General features: G+C 31.8%; 2 protein-coding genes and 1 pseudogene across 2 annotated transcripts; 1 reads left to right on the top strand and 2 right to left on the bottom strand.

The window, feature by feature from the left end:
* Positions 1-3,429: 3,429 nt before the first annotated feature.
* On the top strand, positions 3,430-6,910 carry LOC142611091 (putative protein phosphatase 2C 65). The gene is made up of 5 exons (XM_075783123.1): positions 3,430-3,814; positions 4,548-4,919; positions 5,341-5,458; positions 5,562-5,785; positions 6,464-6,910. Exons 1-5 carry the CDS (start codon positions 3,608-3,610, stop codon positions 6,908-6,910), a joined length of 1,368 nt encoding a protein of 455 aa, XP_075639238.1. The 5' UTR covers positions 3,430-3,607.
* A 2,668-nt stretch (positions 6,911-9,578) lies between these two features.
* On the bottom strand, positions 9,579-13,674 carry LOC142611076 (aldose reductase-like; annotated as a pseudogene).
* Positions 13,675-18,964: 5,290 nt separating this feature from the next.
* On the bottom strand, positions 18,965-22,853 carry LOC142610246 (patellin-6). The gene is made up of 4 exons (XM_075782007.1): positions 21,768-22,853; positions 21,087-21,211; positions 20,552-20,693; positions 18,965-19,463 (listed from the first exon to the last, which is right to left on the bottom strand). The coding sequence occupies exons 1-4, from the start codon at positions 22,497-22,499 to the stop codon at positions 19,176-19,178; spliced, it is 1,287 nt and encodes a 428-aa protein (XP_075638122.1). The 5' UTR covers positions 22,500-22,853; the 3' UTR covers positions 18,965-19,175.
* Positions 22,854-24,678: the final 1,825 nt, after the last annotated feature.

Genomic DNA, 24,678 nt, shown 5'->3' with positions numbered 1-24,678 from the left:
AAACAAGATAATTTACTATAGGTCATGCTAACGAATGCCCTTAGAGCATTGGTTAACAATCTATTTTAGGAAAGTTTTGACATCACTTTTTATGGGAAATAAAAAAAGCTGTCAAAACATTAATTGCTTTTCTTTCTTTCCCCATAAAAACTTCCTTTAAATAGATTATTAAACAATATCCTAAAGACATTTGTTAGCATTTCCCTTTACTATAAATAAGAATTAAAAGTTGAATTTTTTAAGAGGGGTACTTGGTATCAAATAATACTAGGTCAGTAGTATCAAAATTCAATAAATGTGAGACATATAAGTAAAAAATAATTAACTCATTAACAATTAAAAGACGTGTTGACAGGTAGTTATTTTCACACAAATATCTCTCATTTATTAAATTTAATTACGGATGAAGTGGTATTATTTGATACAAAATACTTTATCGAATTTGTGAGTCGTTACAAAAATAAATATAGGATAGGACATGATTGGGTATAGGCCTAAAATGGAGATGGGGTCACAGATCAGTTCCACTCCTCTCTAATGAATCTGTCTAGATATTGAGCGTAAAAACAAAAAAAACAAATCCCAAATCTGCTTACTATTTTATGACATCTAAAAAAAAATAGTTGTTGAAAAAGATCTATTATAAGTGTACATTGCACTTCGACTGCAAATTATAAGTGTATTTACATAATACACTCTGAACTTCAAAATTTTACAATTTACGTTGCAATTATATGTTAATTTACAATGTCCACCCAAATGTCTAAATTAAATTAACAGTTTAGTAGGCATTTATCCACCCTAAATATATGAGAGCATTAGAAATGCGTTTCGTACTTTCATAAACTATAGGCAAATTTGCAATGTGCAACTTAAACTAGAATAGTATTTACAATCTTCACCACCAATTTTGAGTCTATTTGGATGGTGGTGGATATCATAAATTATTCTTGATTTAAGTTTTTTTTTTTTTTTTTGTGCACGCGCGTGTGTGTGAGAGAGAGAGAACTCGAATTATGATGTTGATTGTAAAGTTTAAGATGTAATTGCAAGTGTAATTAAATTCAATAAGAATTTAATGCTAAAACCCATATTTATACCCTCTAATAAGAAATTTCCGCATAAGATTTTTTCAAATGAAAACATAAGGTCTAATACACATTCTAATTTAATTTAATTTTTATTAGGCCTTACGCTATTATTTGGAAAAAAAGCGGCATTGCATTGTTTTATATCTTTTCTTTTTTTTTGGAGAAATAATCATTGTTTTATATCTATGATATATGTAAAACTAAGCTCATTTAAATTTTGATTAACCTTATAATATTTTGCTACATAAGTTTTTGTATCCTCACAATTTTACATGTCAATATTTTAATATGAGTAATGCTACAGCTAGCCACAAACTATTTTACAACATTTTTACAAAATATTAATGTGGCCAACCTCTTATTGGTTTTCATCTAGACTCACCATTAATATAACTTTTTCATTTATCAATAATTACTCATCATATCAGCAGTTTGTAAAAAATTTTGTAAAATAATTTGTATCTTTAGCATTATTCTTTTAATATATATCTTTTAATTGGACTTAAATTCTATTCTATCATTTAATTATATTTACACTCTCAATTAAAAAATAGAATAGATGGTTCAATATACAAACATAATCATAATATATATATCTATTATTAAATATTAATAATTACCATAACCATATATTTAATAGTTCCATATAAATACACAATCATAATGAATATAAATACCTATTAATAAATACCATAATTATCATATTTCATATTTCATACTTCATATACAAATATAATTGTCAAAATTCGCATCTAATAATAACTTATTAAGTGGTGTAGTCAGTAATGCTACAAACACAAACTATCACTTGTGTCTGTAGCCACATTGCTTAGAATTACATATTACACCACCCAATAACTTATTATTAAATTTATATTTTAAAATTTTTACCGTTGAATTACATGTTCTATATGTACTTAACATGCATGTCAATTTTCATGTCAATCAAATGTTATTTATCATGTGATCCATAAACTCATTTTTATGAATTATTTTAAACTAAAAAAACTTAAATTTAAACAATTGATTGATAACATGACTATTAATCTTTAATCACCATGAAATTTTGCAAGCATGGAGAGTATATGAATATAATATAATCCAATAGTAGATTTGTCAAAATTTACATCTAATAATAAGTTATTAAGTGGTGTAATATCGCTTAGAGTTACACCACCCAATAACTTGTCATTAAATTCATATTTTAAGAATCTCACCATTTAATTACATGTTTTATATGTGCTTAACATGCATACCAATTAAATATTATTTACCATGTGATCCGTAAACTTATCTTTTATGAATTATTTTAAACTACAAAAACTTAAATTTAAACAATTGATTGGTAATATGACTATTGATCTTTGATCACCGTGAAATTTTGCAAGCATGAAGAGTATACAAATATAATATAATCTAACAGTAGATTTGTCAAAATTTACATTTAATAATAAATTATTAAATGGTGTAATATCACTTACAGTTATATCAGGTATAACTTGAACCTAACTCTTAAAATAAATATTTTTCTTATACTATCTATCATAATTATCAAATTTAATATTTATGTACAAAATAAAAGATAGATAAATCATTTTTTAAAATAAAATAATGTTTTATTGAACTTTCCCTTGCTTTGAACAACTTGTTGAGTAGTCGAAATGTATAAATATGGACTTTACAACCCTACTTAATTTAATTTAATCTCATTGCAAATATCCCTATATAGTTTATGGTGGATGCTTGTAATAATAAATTAATATCATAAATAAATATAAATAAAAACCCCACTTGCTACTCCTATCCATTATTAAATAAAATGACAGCAGAACCTGTATCAGCTTTATGGGTTTAGTTCCATTACCTTCTTCACAACCAAAAAAAAAAAAACTTACGGGTTTAGCTCATAATAATATTGTTGTGGTACAGTTCAAAAATGAGAAAACATGATATGCCGTACAATTCTATCTCATTTAAAATGATTGAAGATAATGATGTACGCAGATTTCTCTTATTACTAAAAATTAAAACTAAATTTAGATAATAAACTACAAAATGATAGGGAGGGTACACCTGACAATTGTGAAACAGGCTCTGTCTCTAGCAAGCGAAAAGATCTCTTTGACTTTACATGGTTATAACTTTTAAGATTAGCACGTCTGAGAATTCTTTGTTCAGAGAACAACTAACATAAGAACGAGGAGCACGGCGTTATTTATTCATCAAAATTCTATTGTTTGTTGCATTCTTTTATCCAAATAGTTTTAATTTTAAAAAAAATTAAAATTTAAAAAAAGACATTTCCATATTCAAATCAATGATTGGTTCCTTGTTTACAACCATTCTTGTCCTACCATATAAATACTAATACAACTTTTCTAGGCTTTACACATCAAACCCATAACCTTGAATTTTCTTAATTCCTTGGTTTCTCATCCCGTACAATCAGTCTCTAAGAAATCCTGCCTTCATTTTCCAGCACTTTCTTTCCGGAAAGTGCTTTGGCGATTCCATAAATGGGAGCTTGTTGTACTAAGGATGTCATTTATGGAAGGGCCAAGGAGGATGATTGGGATGAGAATGAAGATCAGTTTGATAAGGGTGAAACACAATATGGGGATGGTGGGGCTCGTATAAGGTTGGAAGGACATTCTAGCTTCATATCGATGTACACCCAGCAAGGAAAAAAAGGCACAAATCAAGATGCCATGACCGTTTGGAAGGTACATTATTTTCTTTGTTATTTGATAATTCGATATTTTGAGGTGAGAGGATTAAAACCCTAAAATTTTTCATTAGAAATACCAGGAGATACCGGATAAACTAGAAATCTCTTTGCCATTATCTTTCTTTTATGTAAACTTGCTCTTGCAAATATCCATTTTTCTGTCGTTTTTTTTTAAATTATAAATTTAATTAATTTTGTTTGTATACTATCTAAAGTTATTTTAATTTTGTTGCGATTGATAAATATCTTGGCTTTAATTCATGCTTCGTTTATGTCTATTCTAATTAATGCCCAACTAGCTGACGTTGTATATTATTCTTTTGTGTACATGTTTTTAAATTTCAAAACATTTCCAACGTATTTTTGTTTTGTTATTCATCAGAATTCTCTTCAATGCTGCTATTGGGTATTTATCTCTTGATTTGCTAAACCGTCATGTTGGACCTATCACTCCATGCTCTAGAGTAGTTTCAAATTAAAACATACAATTTCAAAAAAATTCAAACTAAACCTAAAATTTTAAATTGTTACAAATAAAACTTTATAGTTTCAGCTAGTTTCTGTTTCAATAGAACCATAAACTTTTAAAGTGGCATCTAATTAATTAAAACGTTTTAAATTTGATTGGAGATTTTATTTTGAAGTTCATGCTTTAATATATGCACCAAGTGAGTCCTATAATTGTTTCTCAAAAAAACAAAAAGTGAATTCTTTAATTAATATTTCAGGATTTTACTGGTGATAAAGAAAGGCTATTCTGCGGTGTGTTCGATGGTCATGGTCCCTTGGGTCACAGAGTTGCACGAACGGTACGTGATAATTTACCCTCAAAGCTCACTGCAGCAGTAGAAGACTCGCAACATAATAGATGCAAAGACATTGGTGCTGATGATGAAAAAGACCATGATCATAATGATCACAGTGACAGCAGTCTGGATAGCAAAGATAGTATTGGCAATGAAAATAGTCAAAATCTCTCTTTTTCTTCATGGGAATCAAGTTTTGTCAAAGCTTTCAATGAAACAGATGAAGAACTTGGTCTAGATTCCTCCATTGATAGCTATTGCAGTGGCACTACAGCTGTAACTATAGTTAAAGAGGTATTATTCAACACACATTTGAAAGAGTCTCTTTGACATTTTCTAGTTGCCAACTTTAATCTACCAAAAAGTATGGAGTCATATCTGTATAATCTTAACAATCCATGTATTAAATATATATCATCTTATATGATGACGGTTAAGATTAAATAGGTATGCTACATTTCTACAGACCACAAAAAAAATATAATATATATATATATATATATTATCATTATAAATGAGATTAAACACATGAGATTTTTAATTTTTGAAATGAGACATGAAATAAATAATAAAAACATAATTCAAACTCGTCACTTGTTTTAATAACGTGATAAACTACCATGTGTTGCAAATGCCAAAATTATTTGAAAATTATGAGTTAAATCATTTAATTTGTTATTCTAACAATATTAGTGTTGGCCATTACTAATTATAGGATGAACACTTAATAATTGCCAACTTGGGGGATTCTCGAGCAGTTCTTGGCACTAGAGGAGACAATGATAAACTTGTTCCTATTCAACTCACAGCTGACCATAAACCGTGTGTTCCTTGTGAGGCTTTCTATTTCATTCTTCTTTGTTTTCTTTCTCTACCTGTCCTCAAAGCATGTAATTGAATTCCTCTCTTTCCTTTTTTATTCTGATGTTGGCTCAGCTGAAGCAGAAAGAATCAAGAGTTGTGAAGGCAGAATTTTCGCAGCAGATGAGGAACCTGATGTTTATAGAGTATGGATGCCTGAATGTGATTGCCCTGGTCTGGCTATGTCAAGAGCTTTTGGAGATTTCTGCATCAAAGATTGTGGCCTCATCTCAACTCCAGAAGTTTCTTATAGGAAAATCACAAGCAATGATGAATTTTTAGTTCTAGCAACAGATGGGGTAAGAATTCAAAATGCAGAATTTAAAAAGCTACTTGTATGTTTTGTAGAAAATAAAATAACATGCTTTAGACATTTTGTAAAGTATGAGAAATTATATCACACATATATTGTCCTATACTTTCCTCTCACATAAAATCTAAATTCCGTATGAGTCACGTATAAAGACAAATTATTTAGTAGACTAAATTACAGTTCATGCCAAGAATCCATTGATCAGGTCTACCATTATATGAGAATATAACGTAGCACACCAAATATGCTAAAGAATTTCCTCATAAAATTCTACTTACATGTATATGAAATGGAAGTGTAGTACTTCATGTGCGCGAACAATTTCATATAATATACCTTCTGTGATTTTATTTCATGTGCCATGAACATGAAACTTACTTTTATGTAAGTGGGAGGTACAGTCCTACAAATATATAAAATAATTTCTTTTAGCTTGTCTTTTTAATAAGAAATTATTGTTTCATATTTTAAATGTACACTCTATGCACACAATGTCCACAATTTCACACCAGATGCACACTTTTTAAAAAAAAAATATTCACATTTAACACATGATATGTACGGACAATATACCAATAAATCAGAAACAAACCAGTGTGATATGTGGTGAGGATATGGACTTTCCACAAGCTAAAATGTATTGGTTTGACTGTGTATTTTGCAGGTATGGGATGCATTGTCTAACAACGAAGTTATAAGAATAGTTGGTTCAGCAAAGAGGCGATCCATGGCAGCCAAATTGTTAGTAGCACATGCGATTAATGGCTGGAAATATAAATATCCTACTTCCAAGGTCGATGACTGTGCAGTCATATGCTTGTTCTTCAAAAACCAGACAACCAAGCCCATGTCTAAAAATAGTAAGAGTAATGTAAACAACCCAAAGTTTCTTGACTATAGGTCCACTAAATGTTGTGGGGAAAGCCCAGAATCTGTGATTGTGAATGACAACAGGATTACAGTGATAGACAGAATAGGGTCAAAGAAAGAGTGCAGTGCTCTTGATGGAGGAGTAAGTAGAGTAAATACGATATTGAAGATTTCTAGGTCTCTAAGCTTTATTAGTCGGAGGAAATCATCAAAGCGTTTTGATGAAGTTGAAGCTCATTAATTAGCAATGTGATTTTAATTTATTGACAAATTTATTTGAAACCCATCAATATGGGGGGTTTAGTTTTACCTGTGTTATTTCATTCCCTTCGAATTCACATATATATCTCTTTTCTCTAATTGTGAGTTGTGGCAACAAAAAAGGGCAAAATGTTTTTTTTTTTGGCGCCTCTTATAAGTCAAAATAATTGCAGTAAATAACAAATTGATGATTAAAGATTAGTCAAACAAAGGTAAAATTTATGTACAATTCATTTTCTTAAAATACATATCTTAAATCCAAATATATAATTGCATTAAATTTAATTATTTTTTAAAAAGATAATATTATTTATATTTTATTTATCAATGCAACTATATTAGCCAAACATCAAAAAGAAGAGAAATTGAATCTTGTAAAGAAATTATTAATCATACACTACATCAACAAAAAAATTCTTTGAAAACTGTATTGTTATTTTCTTGAATTAAATTTGTAATCGTTATAATTTCGTTGAATTTAACCAAAAAAAATATTGGATTTAAGATATTTGTTCATTTGCCAAACATAAATGAAAAATGGGCCAGATTCAAATGGAAGAAATTGTTAACTACCCCCAACACAAAGAGGGGATTTTTTAAAAAGCTAATGCACTGAAACTAACAAACCATAGTTTTACTCTTCAAATAAATTAAAGCCCAAGTTGAGGGGAAAGCAAAATAAGCTCTTAAAAAAAAGCTAGATGTTAAAAAAAATGGTTTGACAGTTTGACTTTGACCAGCTTCATGATTACCATCATTAAAAATCGTTTGGTTCCAGAGAAACTACGATTCCTCTCGAGTCTCTCAGTCTTTCTTACGACGGGGCTAATGGGCGGGCCGAATCTGGGCCGTTAAAAGGCCTGTGTGGCTTTGACCACTAAAATTTATGGCAAAACCAGGCCTGGATCGAAGAGACGAGGCATGCTTGAATGGACTTAGGCCTGTGCTCTTTTTTTTTATTTTTAAATAATTTTATGGACGATAACTCCGCAGTGATTAATTCTTGTTCATCAAAGCAAGAATTCAAACGAAGTCTTTTTTTTTTCCCCGACCAGACAAACCAAGTCCTTTACTAGAACTCTATATTTATTGAATTAACTAGAACTCGTGGCATGACTTAACCATTATTAAATCTGTTAAAATCCTATCTATCCAGCAAGATCTTTATAGCGTAATAACATTGTTTAGCTCTCTAGTAAGCTCTTATATAACTTAATGACATTGCTTTAAATTTTTAATCCTATCCACCTACTGTTTTGTTGAGTTGTGAACTTGTAAGTAAAAAATTCTTATCTACCAAAATAATGCTAATTAATGGTTAGCGTTCGTTGTACATACACCAAATTAATGCTACTGAAAACGTGGTAGACGTCAGTCCAAGACTCTTAGACCACTATCAAGTCTAATCCCACCACCAGGGAATAAACCTTAAAAACAATGACCAGATCAACCCCTCACTGGACCAACCTCATAGAGCATCTCCAATGGTGTAGTTAAAGACAAAATATTCTTTAGGACCATAAAAATGGTCTCCAATAGATTCTCTACACCTGGAATTTTTTTTGGGCTCATGAACAGTAGCTCATCAAATCTGATGGGCTACTGTACATTAGCAATTACATTTCTTGGATTAAAAAATTACACTATGTCCTTATTATATCAATTCTTTCTCTCTCCTCCGGATTTCTTTTTTCTCTCATTCTCTCCGTTGCTTCTTTTTTTTTCTCTCATTCTCTCACAAAACAATTCTTGCTCTCATAAAACTGATATAATTTAAACAAAAAATCTAAAATCAAAACAACAAAAACAACAGATCAAGAATAAAAAAAAAAAATAGAACAACAATAAAAGATCAAGAAAAAAAAAATAGAAGCCGATCTGACAAATCTAAAATCAGAAACAACAACTAATCAAGTTGAATCATTCTCTCAATTTCTCACATAATCCAAACACCAAACAAAATTCAATTCTTAAAATAAAGTTGAATCAGAACAAGCAAAAAAAAAAAAAAAAGAACAGGCCGATCTGACCCAGCTTGGTGGTGGGGAGGAGGACGAGTGGCAATAGGGCAGCGGACGTGGTAATGCTGCATGGTGAATGCCGATCTCCACCGGTGGTGGGGCAGTGGACGAGCAACACTCTCTCACTCTGATGTGAAGTAAACATGGTGCTGGAATGTTCTTGAGGTGAAAAAGAAAATAAAAGAAGTGGGGATAGAGATAGGAGTTGTGTGGAGGAGAAAATCAAGAAAAAGAAAAAAGAAAAAAAGAAATGTAACGTGTATGGATGAAAATGAAAGAAAGAAAAAATAATATAAAAATAAAAAATCCTAGATGAAAAATAATACCACAATATTTTCACAATAAATTTTAAGTAATAGATTGTTATTAGTTAATATTGACGAGTAAAAAATATAATTTCAGTGGTGGGATCAAATTAAAATTAATAATAACTTTCCACATAAATTTTGTTGTGAAAGTATTGCGTAAAATATTGTGAACATAACACTTCTCATTGAAAAATATAATTGTTAAAAAAAGAATAAATGATGATTAAAAAAAGAATAAACAATGAATGAAGAAATAATATTTAAATGAGATAGAGAATGGGATAGATAATCTGTTGAAAAGTGTATTTGAAAAAATTGATAGGTAAAAGTTAAATGTCATTGTTCATTCTCCAAATAGTACAAAAATTTTGAGAATTGGCTGGAGATGCTCTTAGTAGGAGCTTGCTATCCATACAATAAAAAAGCTTAAGCTAATCCCATCTTTTGTATAGTCCCATGTCATAATTTTCATATAAGCAATTGCCTTGTAATTTTCATATAAGCAATTGCCTTATTTATTTTGTTGCAATAGTACAAGAAAGTCATTGAGCTGTGCTCAAGCTCATTCCCCAAAAGTTGGGGTCCATTCTAGGGGCTACCTCATAAGCTAGTCACTGATCCTCATGATCCCATATATCATCTGCGCTTCTGAATGGCCCTGCTTCGTTGTTCACAAACAAATCTTCACCATCCAGAACTCGTCTCTGCACCCATAACCAAAATTCAATGTCACACACATTTCTATCAACATGGCCTAATTAATGCATACAATTGCCAATACATAGCACCAAATTCAAAAGAGCAATGCTGAGGAGTACAAAAAGTTTTACAATCTTGTTCACAACTACTAATATGATAAGTTGCAATTGAAATAACATTAAGTTAAGTTCACATAGATAAGTTGAGATTGAAATAACATTACTCTCTACCCACTTTAATAATCATTATAAATTGTGAAAAAATTGTGTCCCTAAACTTATTATTGAATTGAAAAATATCTGACAAGATGGAATTAGACATACTTGATCTGAGATACTGCAAAGGGCTTGGAAGTCTTGCTCTGGGATTTTCCACCCAAAGACCTTGATGTACTCTTTGATCCTATCTGGATTGCTTGATTCGGGAATCACACTTGTTCCTCTCTGGATGGCCCATCTCACTAGCACCTGACCTGGGCTCTTGTTAAGCTTCTTTGCTATCCTTTCTACAGTCTGATAATGGATCAGATCTCTGCCTCCTTCTGATGAGCCCAGTGGTGAGTAAGCCTAGGAGAAAGGAATTACATTATGCATGTCCAAATTACCAACAAAACCATACAACAAACATATCAATAAATTCTGCTACCAAAAAAAACATATCAGTAGGTCATCCAAATAAGCTAGTATTAATCTTACAGTGATGAACTTTGATGCTGCAATAAGGGAGGAAAAAACCACAATAGCAGTGGTAAGTAGAGATTCTATGGGTAATCCCTTGAAAGCTTGGTCTGACCAGTTTGTTCCCAATAGTCCTTTGGTGGGGGAAGCTAGAGGAGCATGGAGTGCCATTAGGCTTGCTGCTAGTGAAGGCTATGACTCCTATGAGAACATTATTCTAGAGGGAGATGCTTGGAATGTTATTGAGCTTATTCGTAATGCTGGTGTGTGGATACCCATTGGAGTATTAAAACTTTATGTGATGATATTTTGTATTATGTAAAGTACTTTAAAAATGTAAAAAAAAAATTTGTTTGTAGAGAGGGCAATGTCTCTGTCCATCTTTTGACCCATTGGGTAGCTCTTATAAGTTGGACTGGGCCAGTTTCCATCTCAATTCTGCCTTCTTCAATTTTGGGCTTTGGATAGAATGAAATTTGGCCCAATTCTTTTGTTTCTCCCTGCTTCGGGTTGAGCAATAAAGTACTTATTCAGCAAAAAAAAAATTCTTACAGTGACATGAATGCCATTCTTCTTGCAAGCCTCTAACATTTTATCATTTCTCCATCAAGGATGCTTCTCCATCTGCGGTTCAAAAACACACAAAAATAACCTCAAAATAAAATGTTGATAATGCAACATTCTTTCTTTCTTTTTTTCATATATAAGTACCAAGATATTAGGTCAATCAAGTAATACTAATACTACAAACACGAACTTTTTTACAATATTTTTCAAAACTTAACTGGCTAAGTTGACAATTTATTATTAATTTTTGCTTGTCTCGTCACATAGACTACTTTATTATCCTACTATTCACCATTTGTCACCTCAATCATTATGAAAACATTTCCAAGAAAAGATGTCTATACTTATTTTGTCAATTATATCAGGAAAACTAAACTTCAATTACTACATATTTTAATGTAATCACCTGACACAGTGACACACAGAGGGCATAGTATTAGTTTGGGCAATACCCAGTAGCTTATTGAGCTTCTTAAGACTAAAATTGCAAACCCCAATGTCCTTAACGAGATTTTCCTTGACAAGCTTCCCCATTTCTCTCCAAACCCCTTCCATGTCGAAGTCCAATGTATCACCAGGCTTGGGGGGGTTTGCTGGCACCATCTTTAAGGTGGAAAGGCCAGTGAATCTGCCATACAATGGAATCACAACCTCTCACGTTTGCATTATTTATATGTAACAAAAGCTAGCTAAGACAGAGTATATACAAAAATTACCAAGTAAAGGTCTAGGTAATCAAGTTGGAGTTCTTGAAGAGTATATTTCAGTGCAGGCCGAACCCTATCTGGGGACAAGTCAGAGCACCTGAATTCACCATATCACATAACATAAAAATGAGCTTTTGGTTAACAAACCCCTCGTGGACTTTGGTTTTTAACTAACCTATGCTTTTAAAAGTTTTGCTTATTCAATTGACATCTAGTTTGGAGAACATTCTAAAGTTACTCTCAAATTATTACTAAAGGATTGCAATCATCTAGCAATTAGAAAATGTTAACGTTGTTGTCAATTTCTTGTAGATTGCTTCCACAAACTTACCCAAAAAAAAAATTAATAATTCAGATCAATTGCAGAGGTGACAACAATCTCAATTTGCAAGTCATTAAAACATAACATAATTCACAAAAAATGTAAGAGCAGGGATGTTTCCAAAAAAAAAAAAAAGTAGAGTGTGTTCCTAGGGATACTACTAATTTTAGTGGATAAAAATTAACGTGTTATCAATTCACTAAAACAACGCAAACTCTCATCTATCAATTTATTATCTTTTGCAATAAAATTTAGAGTTGTTCGTTATACTTATCTCACAAAAATATCAAGTCTTTAATGAGTGAGACTCGCGATGATGTGAGGTGGAAATATTACATTATTATTATACATTAATAAGCTTAAAATTTTCATAAATATGTGCTAAATAGTAAACAGTACTAAATCAATCATAAAAAATAAATAATTATTTTTTAATTTCTGTTTAAAACTTACCAGAAACTTATGTATAATATTAATACTCCTCATCTATTAACTATCATATATTAATTACCATAGCTTAGAAGTAACAAAGAGTTCCTTCCTCTCAACTCCTGCTGACATGGCAGCCTTGAGCCCCTGCCCAACCTGTTAGCAGATACGTGTAAAAAAGAAAATTATCTTGCTGTATTGTATAGATTATAGATCACTATGGTACTAACTACTAAGTTGGAAGAGATTTGCCTAAAAAAAAGGTTTATAAAAGAGTTTAGAGTTTAGAGTTTAGAGAGAGAGATAGAGAGAGCCATGCCTCTTTTTGAACTCCATACTCCGCAGCCGTGTCTATGTGCCTATAACCAGCCTGCAGCATTAATGGTCAAAAATCCAAAACGATATTATTAGTCTACAAGTAGAAGATAGAAGGAGCATAGGTCTCTCGGATGAAACTATAGATAAAACCAACCAGAGCAATAAGAGAACAATAATTGCAATACGAAACCAAAAAATATATTTTCACTTTTATAAGTGACACATAAAATCAATGCCCCTAATGTCACAAAGAAGTTAGTAATAACTCATTCTCTGGAAAGATGAGCATTCCTTGTCTGTAATCAATGAGGTTTGTTGTTTTCCAGAGCATGCTGGTGCTGCTTTTTTAAGCAAAAGCAACATGTCCCATGCATGTTACAAAATAATTATCTGGGTTTGGCTGCGATATATACGATTCATAGATAATAGACTCAACAATACAGATGTAGCACATGAATTCATGTCCAATTTATAGAACTTTATAGGTTAGATTAGTGACATGCCTAAAAGAACAATTGTAGGTATGCAATACCTCAACAATGGCAGTGAACACAGATTCGCCAGCTTTTGAACCAGATTTCCGAGTGCCCAATCCAACTGCTGGTATGGTGTGGCCACTCAACAAGGTAAAATATTCTGCCTGTTGATCTTGCGGTGTAACTGTTGCTTGTGCCATTCTTTGCTTTCTTTCAAGATTTTTAGTGTGATTTTGGATTTGGTTGTGGAAATTCATGTAACATGTTTATATAAGGCTCCAGGGATTACTGCATGTAAGACACGTTCAAAGCTTTTAGAGCTAGCGTGTCCTAGTATGGGTCAGGTTTTCGACACGTTTGCCTGTCACTTTTTTTTTCTGGTTTGCCGAGTTGCAAAAATTCAGAACAATGTAGTTAAACATGAAATCCTTTGCGAATGTGATGAGCAAGAGTGCAACGTAACATTGTGTCGTTTGGAGCTTTCAATTAGTTTAAGTTAGTTGTCAAAAAGACATTACAAAAGGCTCAAAGTCACTTCATAAAATGACTCAAATGTAAATTACAAACCCTTTAGGTGATTTTAATTTTTGTTTCTAATCTATAAAAAAATTGATTTAATTATCTCAAGTTTAAAGGCTTTACATAGCTTTCCCCTTCCCCTGTAATGTTAGTTTAAAAAAAAAAAAAAAACTGTGGATACGAAGTATCACAGTTTTGATATCAGGAGGAACATCTTTTAACCAGGCAAGAAAACGGGATTGAAATTTCAGTTACAGCTGCTAAATGTGATTATAAACTCAAAACAACGTAGCTTATGGCTTAAGTCATACGTTAGGAAAAGACTAAAATCCAATATACAAATATTGAGAGGGCGTTTGAATAACCCGTCTACGTCCAAGTTTTGCTTTTTTTTTTTTTTTTTTTTTCTTCAACGTGTGTTTGTTACTGTTCATTGGTCATGAACAGTGATTTTAGGCCAATGAACAGTAAATTTTGGAATGAACAGTGATTTTTACTCCTTTAAAAATTATTTTGTTACAGTATTTTCAGTTTTCAGCAATAAATTCTATCCACCAGACGGACGCTTGGTTTTTTTTATAACTAGGAAGCACTGGTCATGGTTGGCCCAAAACGAAGGCGATGAAAATATTAGAGTGAAAATTGGGCCTAGGGACAGTTTGGGTTTTAAAATCTATTCCAATACCCAAAAACTATAGGTACCTCCTCTGTATCTTTTTACCAAAATTGAATACTCACTTGTGACTTGTGAGAAGGGGTATAAATAATATGTCCGATGTATTTATCTTTCCTCTCACTTTATATCGTGTGGACCTCCCAGACGTATAGGGTTCACACTTCAGACACTATGAGAGTGTACATGTCTTTAATTCATAAGGTACTATTAGTCTATTACCAATTTTAGGTCTCTTTTCTCTCAATAATTTATCTTATTATATATCACATATATTTATCTTTCCTCTCACTTTATATCGCGTGGACCTCACAGACGTTTGGGGTTCACACTTCACACGCTATGAGAGCATACATATCTTTGATTCATGAGGTACTATTACCAATTTTAGCCTTTTTAGGTCTCTTTTCTCTCAATAATTTATCTGATTATGTATCACATATATTTTATCTTTTTTTTTTACTTCACAATTATAGCAGACCACATGCTATGGAAAACAAACACACACACACACATATATATATATATATATATATATACTTTTTCTTTCTTTCAAACTCAAACCAAAGTAATTGTTTGGATTATATATACTACTAAACAAGAAAGGAATAGTTTATAAACTAGAAGCTGGATAACTAAAACTTGTACTTAATTTAAACAACTCCAACAAGTTAAGATGCCCAACATTTAAATCCCTTTTACCACATTCTTGTAACTATAGAATTTTTTTTTTTTTAAATGTTTGACAAAAAAAATAGTATTTATCGCCAAAGCCTTATAAATATTTTCAAGGAAAATATAGGATATTCAAATCTCACCTCTAAACTATCAAATTATCAAATAAATAAGTATATATATTTATTTTATAAAAAAAAAAAGCCTTCACTGAATTATTTCCCATCAACAAGATGACATAAAGATAAAGATAAAGGAGGTATGGCCCTGCCTTTTTAACCTTTTGAAAAAAATAATAATAATAAATGAGGAGAAGTATGTCGGTGTGGAGCTAAGGACAAATATATAAGTATTGATAAATTGTAGACTGCTCTAATGGTACAATTACAATAGAAGGAGATGGCATACATTGCTGCCACCTGATATGCAGCACAATGTACGACAATTATTGAGTGGACAACACTCTCTAATCTATTCCAATTTTTCGTCATTGCAGAAGGAAAAACCAACGAAGGCCGCTTCGATCGTACCAATACATCAAAGGTTATTCTATGAATCTATAGGACCACAAAACTTTTTTTTTTTCTGGTCATAATTTGGCCACAATTCTGTTGTGAAAAAGAAGTCTTGGACTTTTTCATACACCAGTGTACATGAGCCCATTGAATACATTAAAGCCTGCAGTTTTTCTGACTTTAACTTCTCTTTTTTCTTTTTTTGGGGTTTGGGTAAGGAGTCCTTCTAGTGAAATGGCAAAACAAATTGGTTCAATTTTTGAGGTCCGTGAAAGGGTGGTGGTAGGTGTATGTAGGGACACCTTCCTACCCATCATAACTCGTTATATAGGTGAGTTGTGTCATTTGTTGTACTATCTTATATGGCACAAGATTTATTCTTTGGATCAAAGGCACTTAATGCTTGCTTTGATTTTGAATTATGGCTTAAGCAAAAAACATAGATTAATGCATTTTTCACTTGGATTACTTTAGTCATTGTGCAAATTCAACCCCTACCAATTTTCTGTACAAATTAGTTTGGAGAGAAATCCTATAAATTCATCATATATATTTATATTGAATGTAAATTTTGAAAATCTAACCGTTATATTACATGTTCTTATTACATCCATAATGCTTACAAAATTTCAAGAAGATCAAAGATCAATTGCTATATCGTCAAATAAATATTATAATTTCAAGATTTTGTGATCTAAAATTGTATATAAAAAATAAATTAATTGATCAAATAATAAATAACATCCAATTCAAACGAAATTTGACACGCATGTTAAGAACATAAGGAACATGAAATTCAACGGTTAGATTTTCAAAATTCACACCCAAAAAAGAAATATATGAGAAGTTTGAAGGGTTTTTCTCCAAACTAGTTTGAAAAGAAACTCTATTCATTCTTTTTATGACCCTAATTTAAAAGTATGGTATGTCGGAAAAACAAAATTCAGATTTTTATGCTTTTCTTTATTTTTTTAATTTGATAGTTCAAAGTAAGAGAATTTGGACCTATGTTTTCATTGAATATACTAAAAGATACAAGTTGAGGCATAAGACTCTCAAGAAAATTTTGATTTTTTTCATAATTTATTTTTGAAATTTGAATATACAAATCCATGATATCTAATATTCTAATCCACTAGGGACATAGATTTTATTACCATTAAAAAAAAGTCCATATGAAACCGATACACTACATGATTTGTTTTTATACTTTTATTTTTTCAACAATGTATAATTACTCAATATTGTGTTGTGATACTTCTTTGATAATGAATCCCATTAATTAAATGAAATATGTTAAAGGTGCATAAATACATTAATAAGGAATCGAGGCCACAATGCATTGACAATTAAAAAAGAGAGATGTTACATTCACAATATTTTAACAACAAATTACAGGAGGTTAGTTGTTATTGGTTCAAATTTGAACCTAACACGAAGATTACTTTTTCGCCCCAACAATAACAACCAATAACAACCTGCCACTTAAGATTTGTTGTGAAAATTTTGTGGACATATCATTTCTCATTAGAAAAAGTTGATAAGCAAATACCTCTTTAAATGAATGCTTAAGCAACTACCCAAAAACAATTTATCAATTGCTTTGCTCATTAATTGAATATTAATCAAATTTATGATGAGATTCACCAATCATGTTAGGAAAGAGAACCAACTCAATGCATGAGTATTCAATAAGAGAAAGATATGTTCACACTATTTTCACAACAAATTTTAAATGGTAGATTGTTTTTGGCTATTACTAGTAGGCATAAATGTATTTTCAATTGTGGGTTCAAATTAGAACTAATAACAACTTATCACCTATAATTTGATGTGAAAATATTGTAAAAATGATATAGATGTAATACTTCTTATTCAATAACTATCATGTTTAAAAGAAGCCAAATTCGAATTTCCTTATTAGAGTACCCAAATGAACAGAAACGGTTGATGTTTGAGTTCAATTAAGTAAATTTTACTGAATAAAAGTACTTCTACTTTTTTTAGTTAAGATCTTAAAAAGCTACACTATGGATTAACATTTTTGCTAACATAATGAAAATTGACAAAAAAAAACATACTCATACCTAAAAATTAAATGAGGCTTTAAATCAAACGTACAATCTCCCTCTATAGAGCAAAATTTTGACATTTCACATACCAAAAGTCTATAAGAACATACCAAAATTCAACAACACACCACACTTTTCAAACCCAAGTCACGTTAAAAGTTAAAACTCACTTTGTCCGTGAGTCTCCTCTCTCCCACCGATCATTTTGCTGGGATTTTCCTTTCTTTTCATTTCTTGATAATACGAATTTTCCTATATTTCATTTCCTTTCTTTTCTTTTTTTCTTTTGATAATACGAAAGTAAAGCTTAACACTTCTAAAGTTTGAGCTAATATAATGACATGTTTGAAACTTTTCAAAACTGACCAACTTAGTCCCTAAACGGTTAAACTCATTACTCATTTTTACTATTTCTTAATTAGGGACCAAGTTGGTTTGAAAAGTTTTAATCTGGCATGCTAATGCTAGCCCAACAGGGTGTTAATGGAATTTTACCCAAAAATGTATGTTATGGGCCGTGACATCATACCAACACCTTCAGAAAAAGAATAAGAAAACACGGCAAAAGACAACTACCACCATGTCCAGTCAATATCTCTCATCTCCCACCAGCTCCACTTTTGATAACCCCAAAAACACTCCTAAATTGAAGAGACCAAAGCAAAGAGAATTGTACAAAAAGGTTGTGACCATTAAGCAATCCCTTTCACGACCAAGACAAGATGCAAAGTTGCAAACTAGGTACCTGCTGGCTGCTACCAATTTCTTTTATCAATACTCACTGCACCAAACCAAAAAACCTCTTGTCCCTCTTTGCCACACACCAGGACAAGGCAAATTAGGGTTTTACACCACTTTTTTCCACATTTTTTTTGCGAGTGATTAGAGTAACAACACTTTACCTTCAACTAGATCCATTACCGTCACTACTTTTATTATTATGTATCAATCGGGTCATATCAACAATTATGAAAAAGAAAGAGTTATAAAAAGTGTTATGAAGTAAACTTAGTTGGAAATTCTCAAATCAGAATCACTCTTATACAGAAGCAGAGATGGGGACAAAAGGGAACATGCACTTATATAAGCAAAGTTAATCAACTTTTCGTCTACACTAAGCAATATATAATACCACCATTTTTTATACATTACGCTAGTAACTATTCAAGTAAAGACTTTGACTAAGTTTCACAACCGTAACACACGATTAATCAAAGCCCCCTCATGAAAAGAACATAGTAATAAGATCAAAAACACCCTTTGATTTTTAATTAGCATAATTGAAGGTAGCGGGTACTAATGCGGTGGATTTGCGCACAATGTAACGATAAGCCGCAACCTTTTTCCTCCTGGAGGTTGTGTTATCCACAGAGAGCACCATTTTGCCAGGTTCATGTGGTGTGAATGAGTTGTGAATTGCTTCTTCAGAGGCAGCAACCTTTCTAGGCTTCTCCACAGCGATAGTGTAGCTACCTTCTGCACTGGGCACAAACTCAGCACTGTATTCTAAGTCCCAGCCTCCAACCACTATGTCCCAAGTAATAGTTGCACCAGCCTAATAAGATACAATTACTGACCATTATTAAATTTGTCATGTATAATTGAGCTTTGACCAGAATTCAAACAAAGATCTTGTAAGTTGTTAGTAAGTATCCTCAACATGCAGGCATATAAAATATACACTTTTTTTTTTTTTTTTGACAGGATAAAATATACAACTTGAAAATAAAAATAGACTCGTCAATACTAATTAATTATGCAAGCACAAGTTCATTATGACTATAGGTTTCAGCAGATATTTGCTGGCAGTTAGAATTTATTTTTTGAAGAATGTATAAAAAGGATGGATCATGCTAACGAGTGTCAGGACAATAGTTAACAATTCATTTTAGGAAAGTTTTGACACCACTTTTATGAGAAATGAAAAAAAACTGTCATAATATTATTTTCTTTTCTTTTCTCATAAAATCTTTTTTTAAATGGATTGTTAACTAATGCCCTAAAGACATCCGTTAGCATTTCCCAAAAAGGATATATAAGGGAATAGTACAACTTTTCCCTTAACTATAGGACAGTTGTTAATATCATGGAACATTAGTAGCTACTCCTGCAATATCTCGACATAATCCATCTTCTCACATTTCTTATAGATCCGACCATGAACTTAGTTGGTAGGATTCATCATAAATATGAGACAAGGGATGACCAAATTATCATATTCTCGAAGTACTTAATAATTATTTTATCACAAGTTTTTTTTTTTTTTTTTTTTTGTGGAGAAAAACTATCACAAGTTAGTAGAACTTCACCATAAAACTCTTAAATCTTATCCGTCCATTTCAAAATAATTACATTAAATTTTACCACATCATAGTATAAACATACACCAAAATAATGATAGCCAAAACTCAAAAGTCATTTGGAATTCTACTATGCAGTTACCTAAAATCTTTAACGGATCCTAGTCCCATGTTAACAAGAGCCTTCATAGCAAATTAATGATTGAACTGAATAATTCAGTTAGAAATAATTAGCACCTAATGTTTAGGCTTTAAATGTGATTAATAGATTTAAATTAGTAGTATTACTATTTATTAAAGAGAGCCGAAATAAAATTTTAAAAAGTAAAGATAATAAATGAACCTCAATCCCCTCTATCTGTATATTAACTTTCTCTCCGCCTTTGACAGTGAACTCGGAGGCCGGTTTTGGAGGACCATTCTGCAAATCACTTGGTCGACTCAGTCCACCATACTGAATAGGAACGTCCTCAGGCCTAATAAACCTGTCCAGAAAAGCAAAACGCATTTCAAAAAACAAGCTCAAATTGTGAACAATGTGAAGGTAAATTGGAATTACCAAAAAAATAAAAAGGACTGGTAGGTAAAAGGGTCGTACAGAAACAACAAACGAGAGAAGAATATGTCTTTAGCAATAGAACAAAACCGAAGTAAGAAAATGGAGAAGTAGACAGAAAAATTCAAAAGCTAATTGGGAATCATTGATCCCTTTGCAGAAAATAGTGAAATGAAAAGAAAAAGTAACAAAAAAAATCCTAAGAAGATTCCCAATCAAATTTACACGTAACAAACCAGAAATAGACAGAGTAGAGAGAGCATTGAATAGAATAATTATTGATGGTAAAAGAAGAAAGCAAGAGAAACTAGAGAGACTTTACTTATAGAGTGTCTCAGCAACATTTCCTTCCTTAGAGATCACGAACTTGCTCTTAGTTCGCTGAGTTAGAAACGGACTGAACATCGAATACAACACGCTGAAGTACCATGGAACATTGATAAAAATCTGAACCCAAAAGACAGACACATATATCAGTATAGGAAACACATACACAAAAGCCAAACAAGAAGTTCCAACACCAAATTCAACAATCATTAAGCCTTAATCCCAAAATTTTATGATTACCATGAATCCCTTACTATCCTAACATGAAACAACATTTTAAAAAAAATCTGGACCCCCCAAACAAACAGAAAAGCCAAACTAGAAATGCATACTCCAAATACAATATCAACATCCAAGCCTAATTCCAAAAAATTTGAGAGATCTAATCAGGGTCAGCCATAAACATTCTTTTCCGTCATTCAATTCTATCCAAAGTCATACTCTTCCAACATCAATATACAACAAACACTCAAGACTAGGCTCCAAAATTTTGGGATCTACTATGTATTACTAATTAGTGTTTGTCCACATGCATTCTTTTCTACAGTCCATCTTAAGCCACACTATCAGTTCCTCATTTAATTAACACGTACTTTTTTTTACTATTACTATGAACCTTAAACACCAAATGCTTTTAATATTTAAGTCTGTAAAATCAAATGGGAAAATTTATTACCTTACGAGCCACCATTTCAGGATAGTTATCTTGGAACAAAGAGAGAATGTGATTAGAAGCGACTCTGAGCTCTCTTTTGGGCATGTCTTTGAGATCAGTGACCTGAATAATAGAGTTAACCCCACCAGGCTTAAAATGCAGAAGATTAATCCCTCTCTCAAGCACTTGAACCCTCCACCTCAAAAATTTCTGAAGCTTTTCATCATCACCAAAGATCCTCTCATACATTTCCTTGTCTTTAAAAACCCCATAAGCATTATAACACACAGGGTGTCCTTCTCTATCATAACCATGCATATAAGCCACCACACCCTCAAGTTCCTTAAACCCAAGTTCCTCTTCAACCACATTATCTGCTCCAAACTCTTTCCTCCAAGCTAAGCACTTGAGCAACATGTTGAGTGAGTCAGAGACCCTGAAATCTCTAGCTCTCAGAAACTTTAACAGTATCACATCGGCTTTGTCATCACCACCCAATAGAGGTACACCCCACATGGACGAATCGGAGGCTTCAGAAGCTACAAGCTTGTCTTTGAGTTCTTGGAGAGCTTTTTTCTCTGAGGACTTGAGGTTGGAGATGAAGTATGTATCTTCTTTGAACGAATGAGAACGAAGTGTTGCGGCTTCCATTAGAGTTGTGACAAAGCTTTTTTTGTAAGGCTTTGGTAAAGCCTCTGGGTGGTCTTGAAGTGGGGTGGTTTGGATGGAGATTGGAGATGAGGAAACTTCCATTAATGGTGGTTTTGAGTAAGACCCAAATGGAATTTTTTGAGTTTACAGAAAATGGAGGAGATGTAGCCAAAAAATTTGGCAATACAAGTATATAATTGTTTTGTGCACAATGCAAAAGAAGGGTGTTTTTATATATATATATATATAAAGACTGTTCAGAAGAAGCTCTGGTTTCGATTCTCTGTGAAAAGCACAGAGCTTCTTTGATTTTTTCTTTGCAATAGAAAGGGACAGGCACAGAGGAAAAAGATAGAGACAAACAATGGGGTAAAGATAAACACGGATAAAGAGATTTGAGCCGCGATTCTAGTTTGAACATTCAAAAGCCGCTTAAAACTTAAGAATAAAAAACAGAGACACAGAGAGAGAGATAAATATAAATGATTAATCATAGGATTTTGAATGTGGGAGTGTGAGTACGCGCGTGACTGTGTTGCGCGTATGAATATTTTATAAAAGAAAACTTAGAAAAGTGAGCTTAGCTTAGCTGAGCATGATCTGAGTGAGTGTGAGACAGTGAGGGTATTTTATGAGTAGGCAAGTCTGACCAATTTTTTCACAACTTTAGTCATAATTTTATTTTATAACGACTTGTGAAGGGTGAAAATAAAATAATAAATTTATATGAGTTTATAATTTCACTATTTATGAGTTGTGATACAACAAAGTTTGTGAAAAAATTTGTATCAAACTTACTCTTATTTTTTTCATTTCACTATTTTGTTGTGATTTGTACGGATGAGAAAGTGCGTGACACAGTGACAATACTGCGAGCGGTGGAGTGAAGAAGAAGGTGATAATAATTGAGGGATTCAGGGGACAGTGAGCAGAGCACGGGTTTATTGCGTTTTACAATAGGACCCACAGGCCACAGCCAACCTTAACCCCGACCCTTTTCACACCTATAGCGTTTCCTTTCATTTGCTTTTGTTTTTTCTTTAAAATCCCAAAAGAAAAAAAAAATTCAATTAATTTTTTACATGTACAAAATTAAACTTTATATTTTTAATTAAGTCAGTTTTAACTTTTAGCACCACATTTTTATGGATTTGGAACATGTTGCACCATGTAATTATCTCACGTAATGTGATATGTAAAAGTAAATAAGATAAAAAAAATTAATAGTTCTCGATTTCTTTTTTTAAGGCTTTTGTTAACTAGTTTCAAGGTACATTCCCGTTAATGAAGAATTTAACCAGTTTCATTATATTTGACAATAGTAAAACTTAATAAATAAATACCCCTTCGATGGAAAGTGGATCGATTGCCTAAAAAAAAGTCAGTCCATTGAAATAAAAAAACTTAATCTTAACCAATGTACTTTAACACTCGTTAATCATACATAGTTTTATTAATGTAACAATTAAAAATTGAGGCTTAATTTATTACTACGGCCTAAAACAAGAAATTTGAAAGCAATAAGCATGCATAAAAAATAACCATTTTTTTAACTTTTTTTCCCCTAGGGAAGGTAAGTTTTTACAAGACTTTGAGTTAGAGAGAAAACGGTAATCGATTCACATGAGTTTGTGTTTTTTTTTTTTTGTTGGTAAAAATACCTATCTTAAATGTGAGGGGGAAAAAAAAGTTTGAAGTTGCCTCCTTGGCAATGCCCTCTCTAATGTGAAGCAATAAATTAGAGCTATATAAGTTTAGTAAAACGGTTTTTTTTTTTTTTTTTGCTAGATTTCTTTTGCAAATAGACGAGAATTTTGATTATTACAGAAATGAAAATATAGAGTATATATATATAATACAATGGCAGAGAATGATTGAACTTTAGATATTCTCAAAGAAGTGCAAATTAAGTTATAAGATTTTTTGACAAATGTTGGTTTTGAATTGACACTGTAGGGGGCGTTGCATGAGACCAAGCCTAATAAGAATAGGTATGGGTTGAAGTTCAAGTCCGATGCAATTTATTTGTAGAAGTGGGTTGTTAAGGTCAACCATTCAAGTCTTAGTAGCCTTTGTTTGTAAATTTTAAAGAAAGAGCAGTATATGAAACAATAGTTAAAAGGAGATAAGTAAAAAAGAACAAAGTATGCTATTCAAGCTTTCTTCTTGGTCTTGTTCGAGAAGCAACCATTCTTATGATAACAAGGCTTTTGGGTTACACAATTCCTTATTCATTTCTCTCTCTTTTTTCTCAGTTTTTCCGATCCCCTTCTAGAAGGAT

The sequence above is a fragment of the Castanea sativa genome, chromosome 9 (genome assembly GCF_040712315.1).
Source record: "Castanea sativa cultivar Marrone di Chiusa Pesio chromosome 9, ASM4071231v1".
Lineage (NCBI taxonomy): Eukaryota > Viridiplantae > Streptophyta > Magnoliopsida > Fagales > Fagaceae > Castanea > Castanea sativa.
Note: the sequence above shows the minus strand (reverse complement) of the source record. Positions and strands in the feature narration are given on the sequence as shown.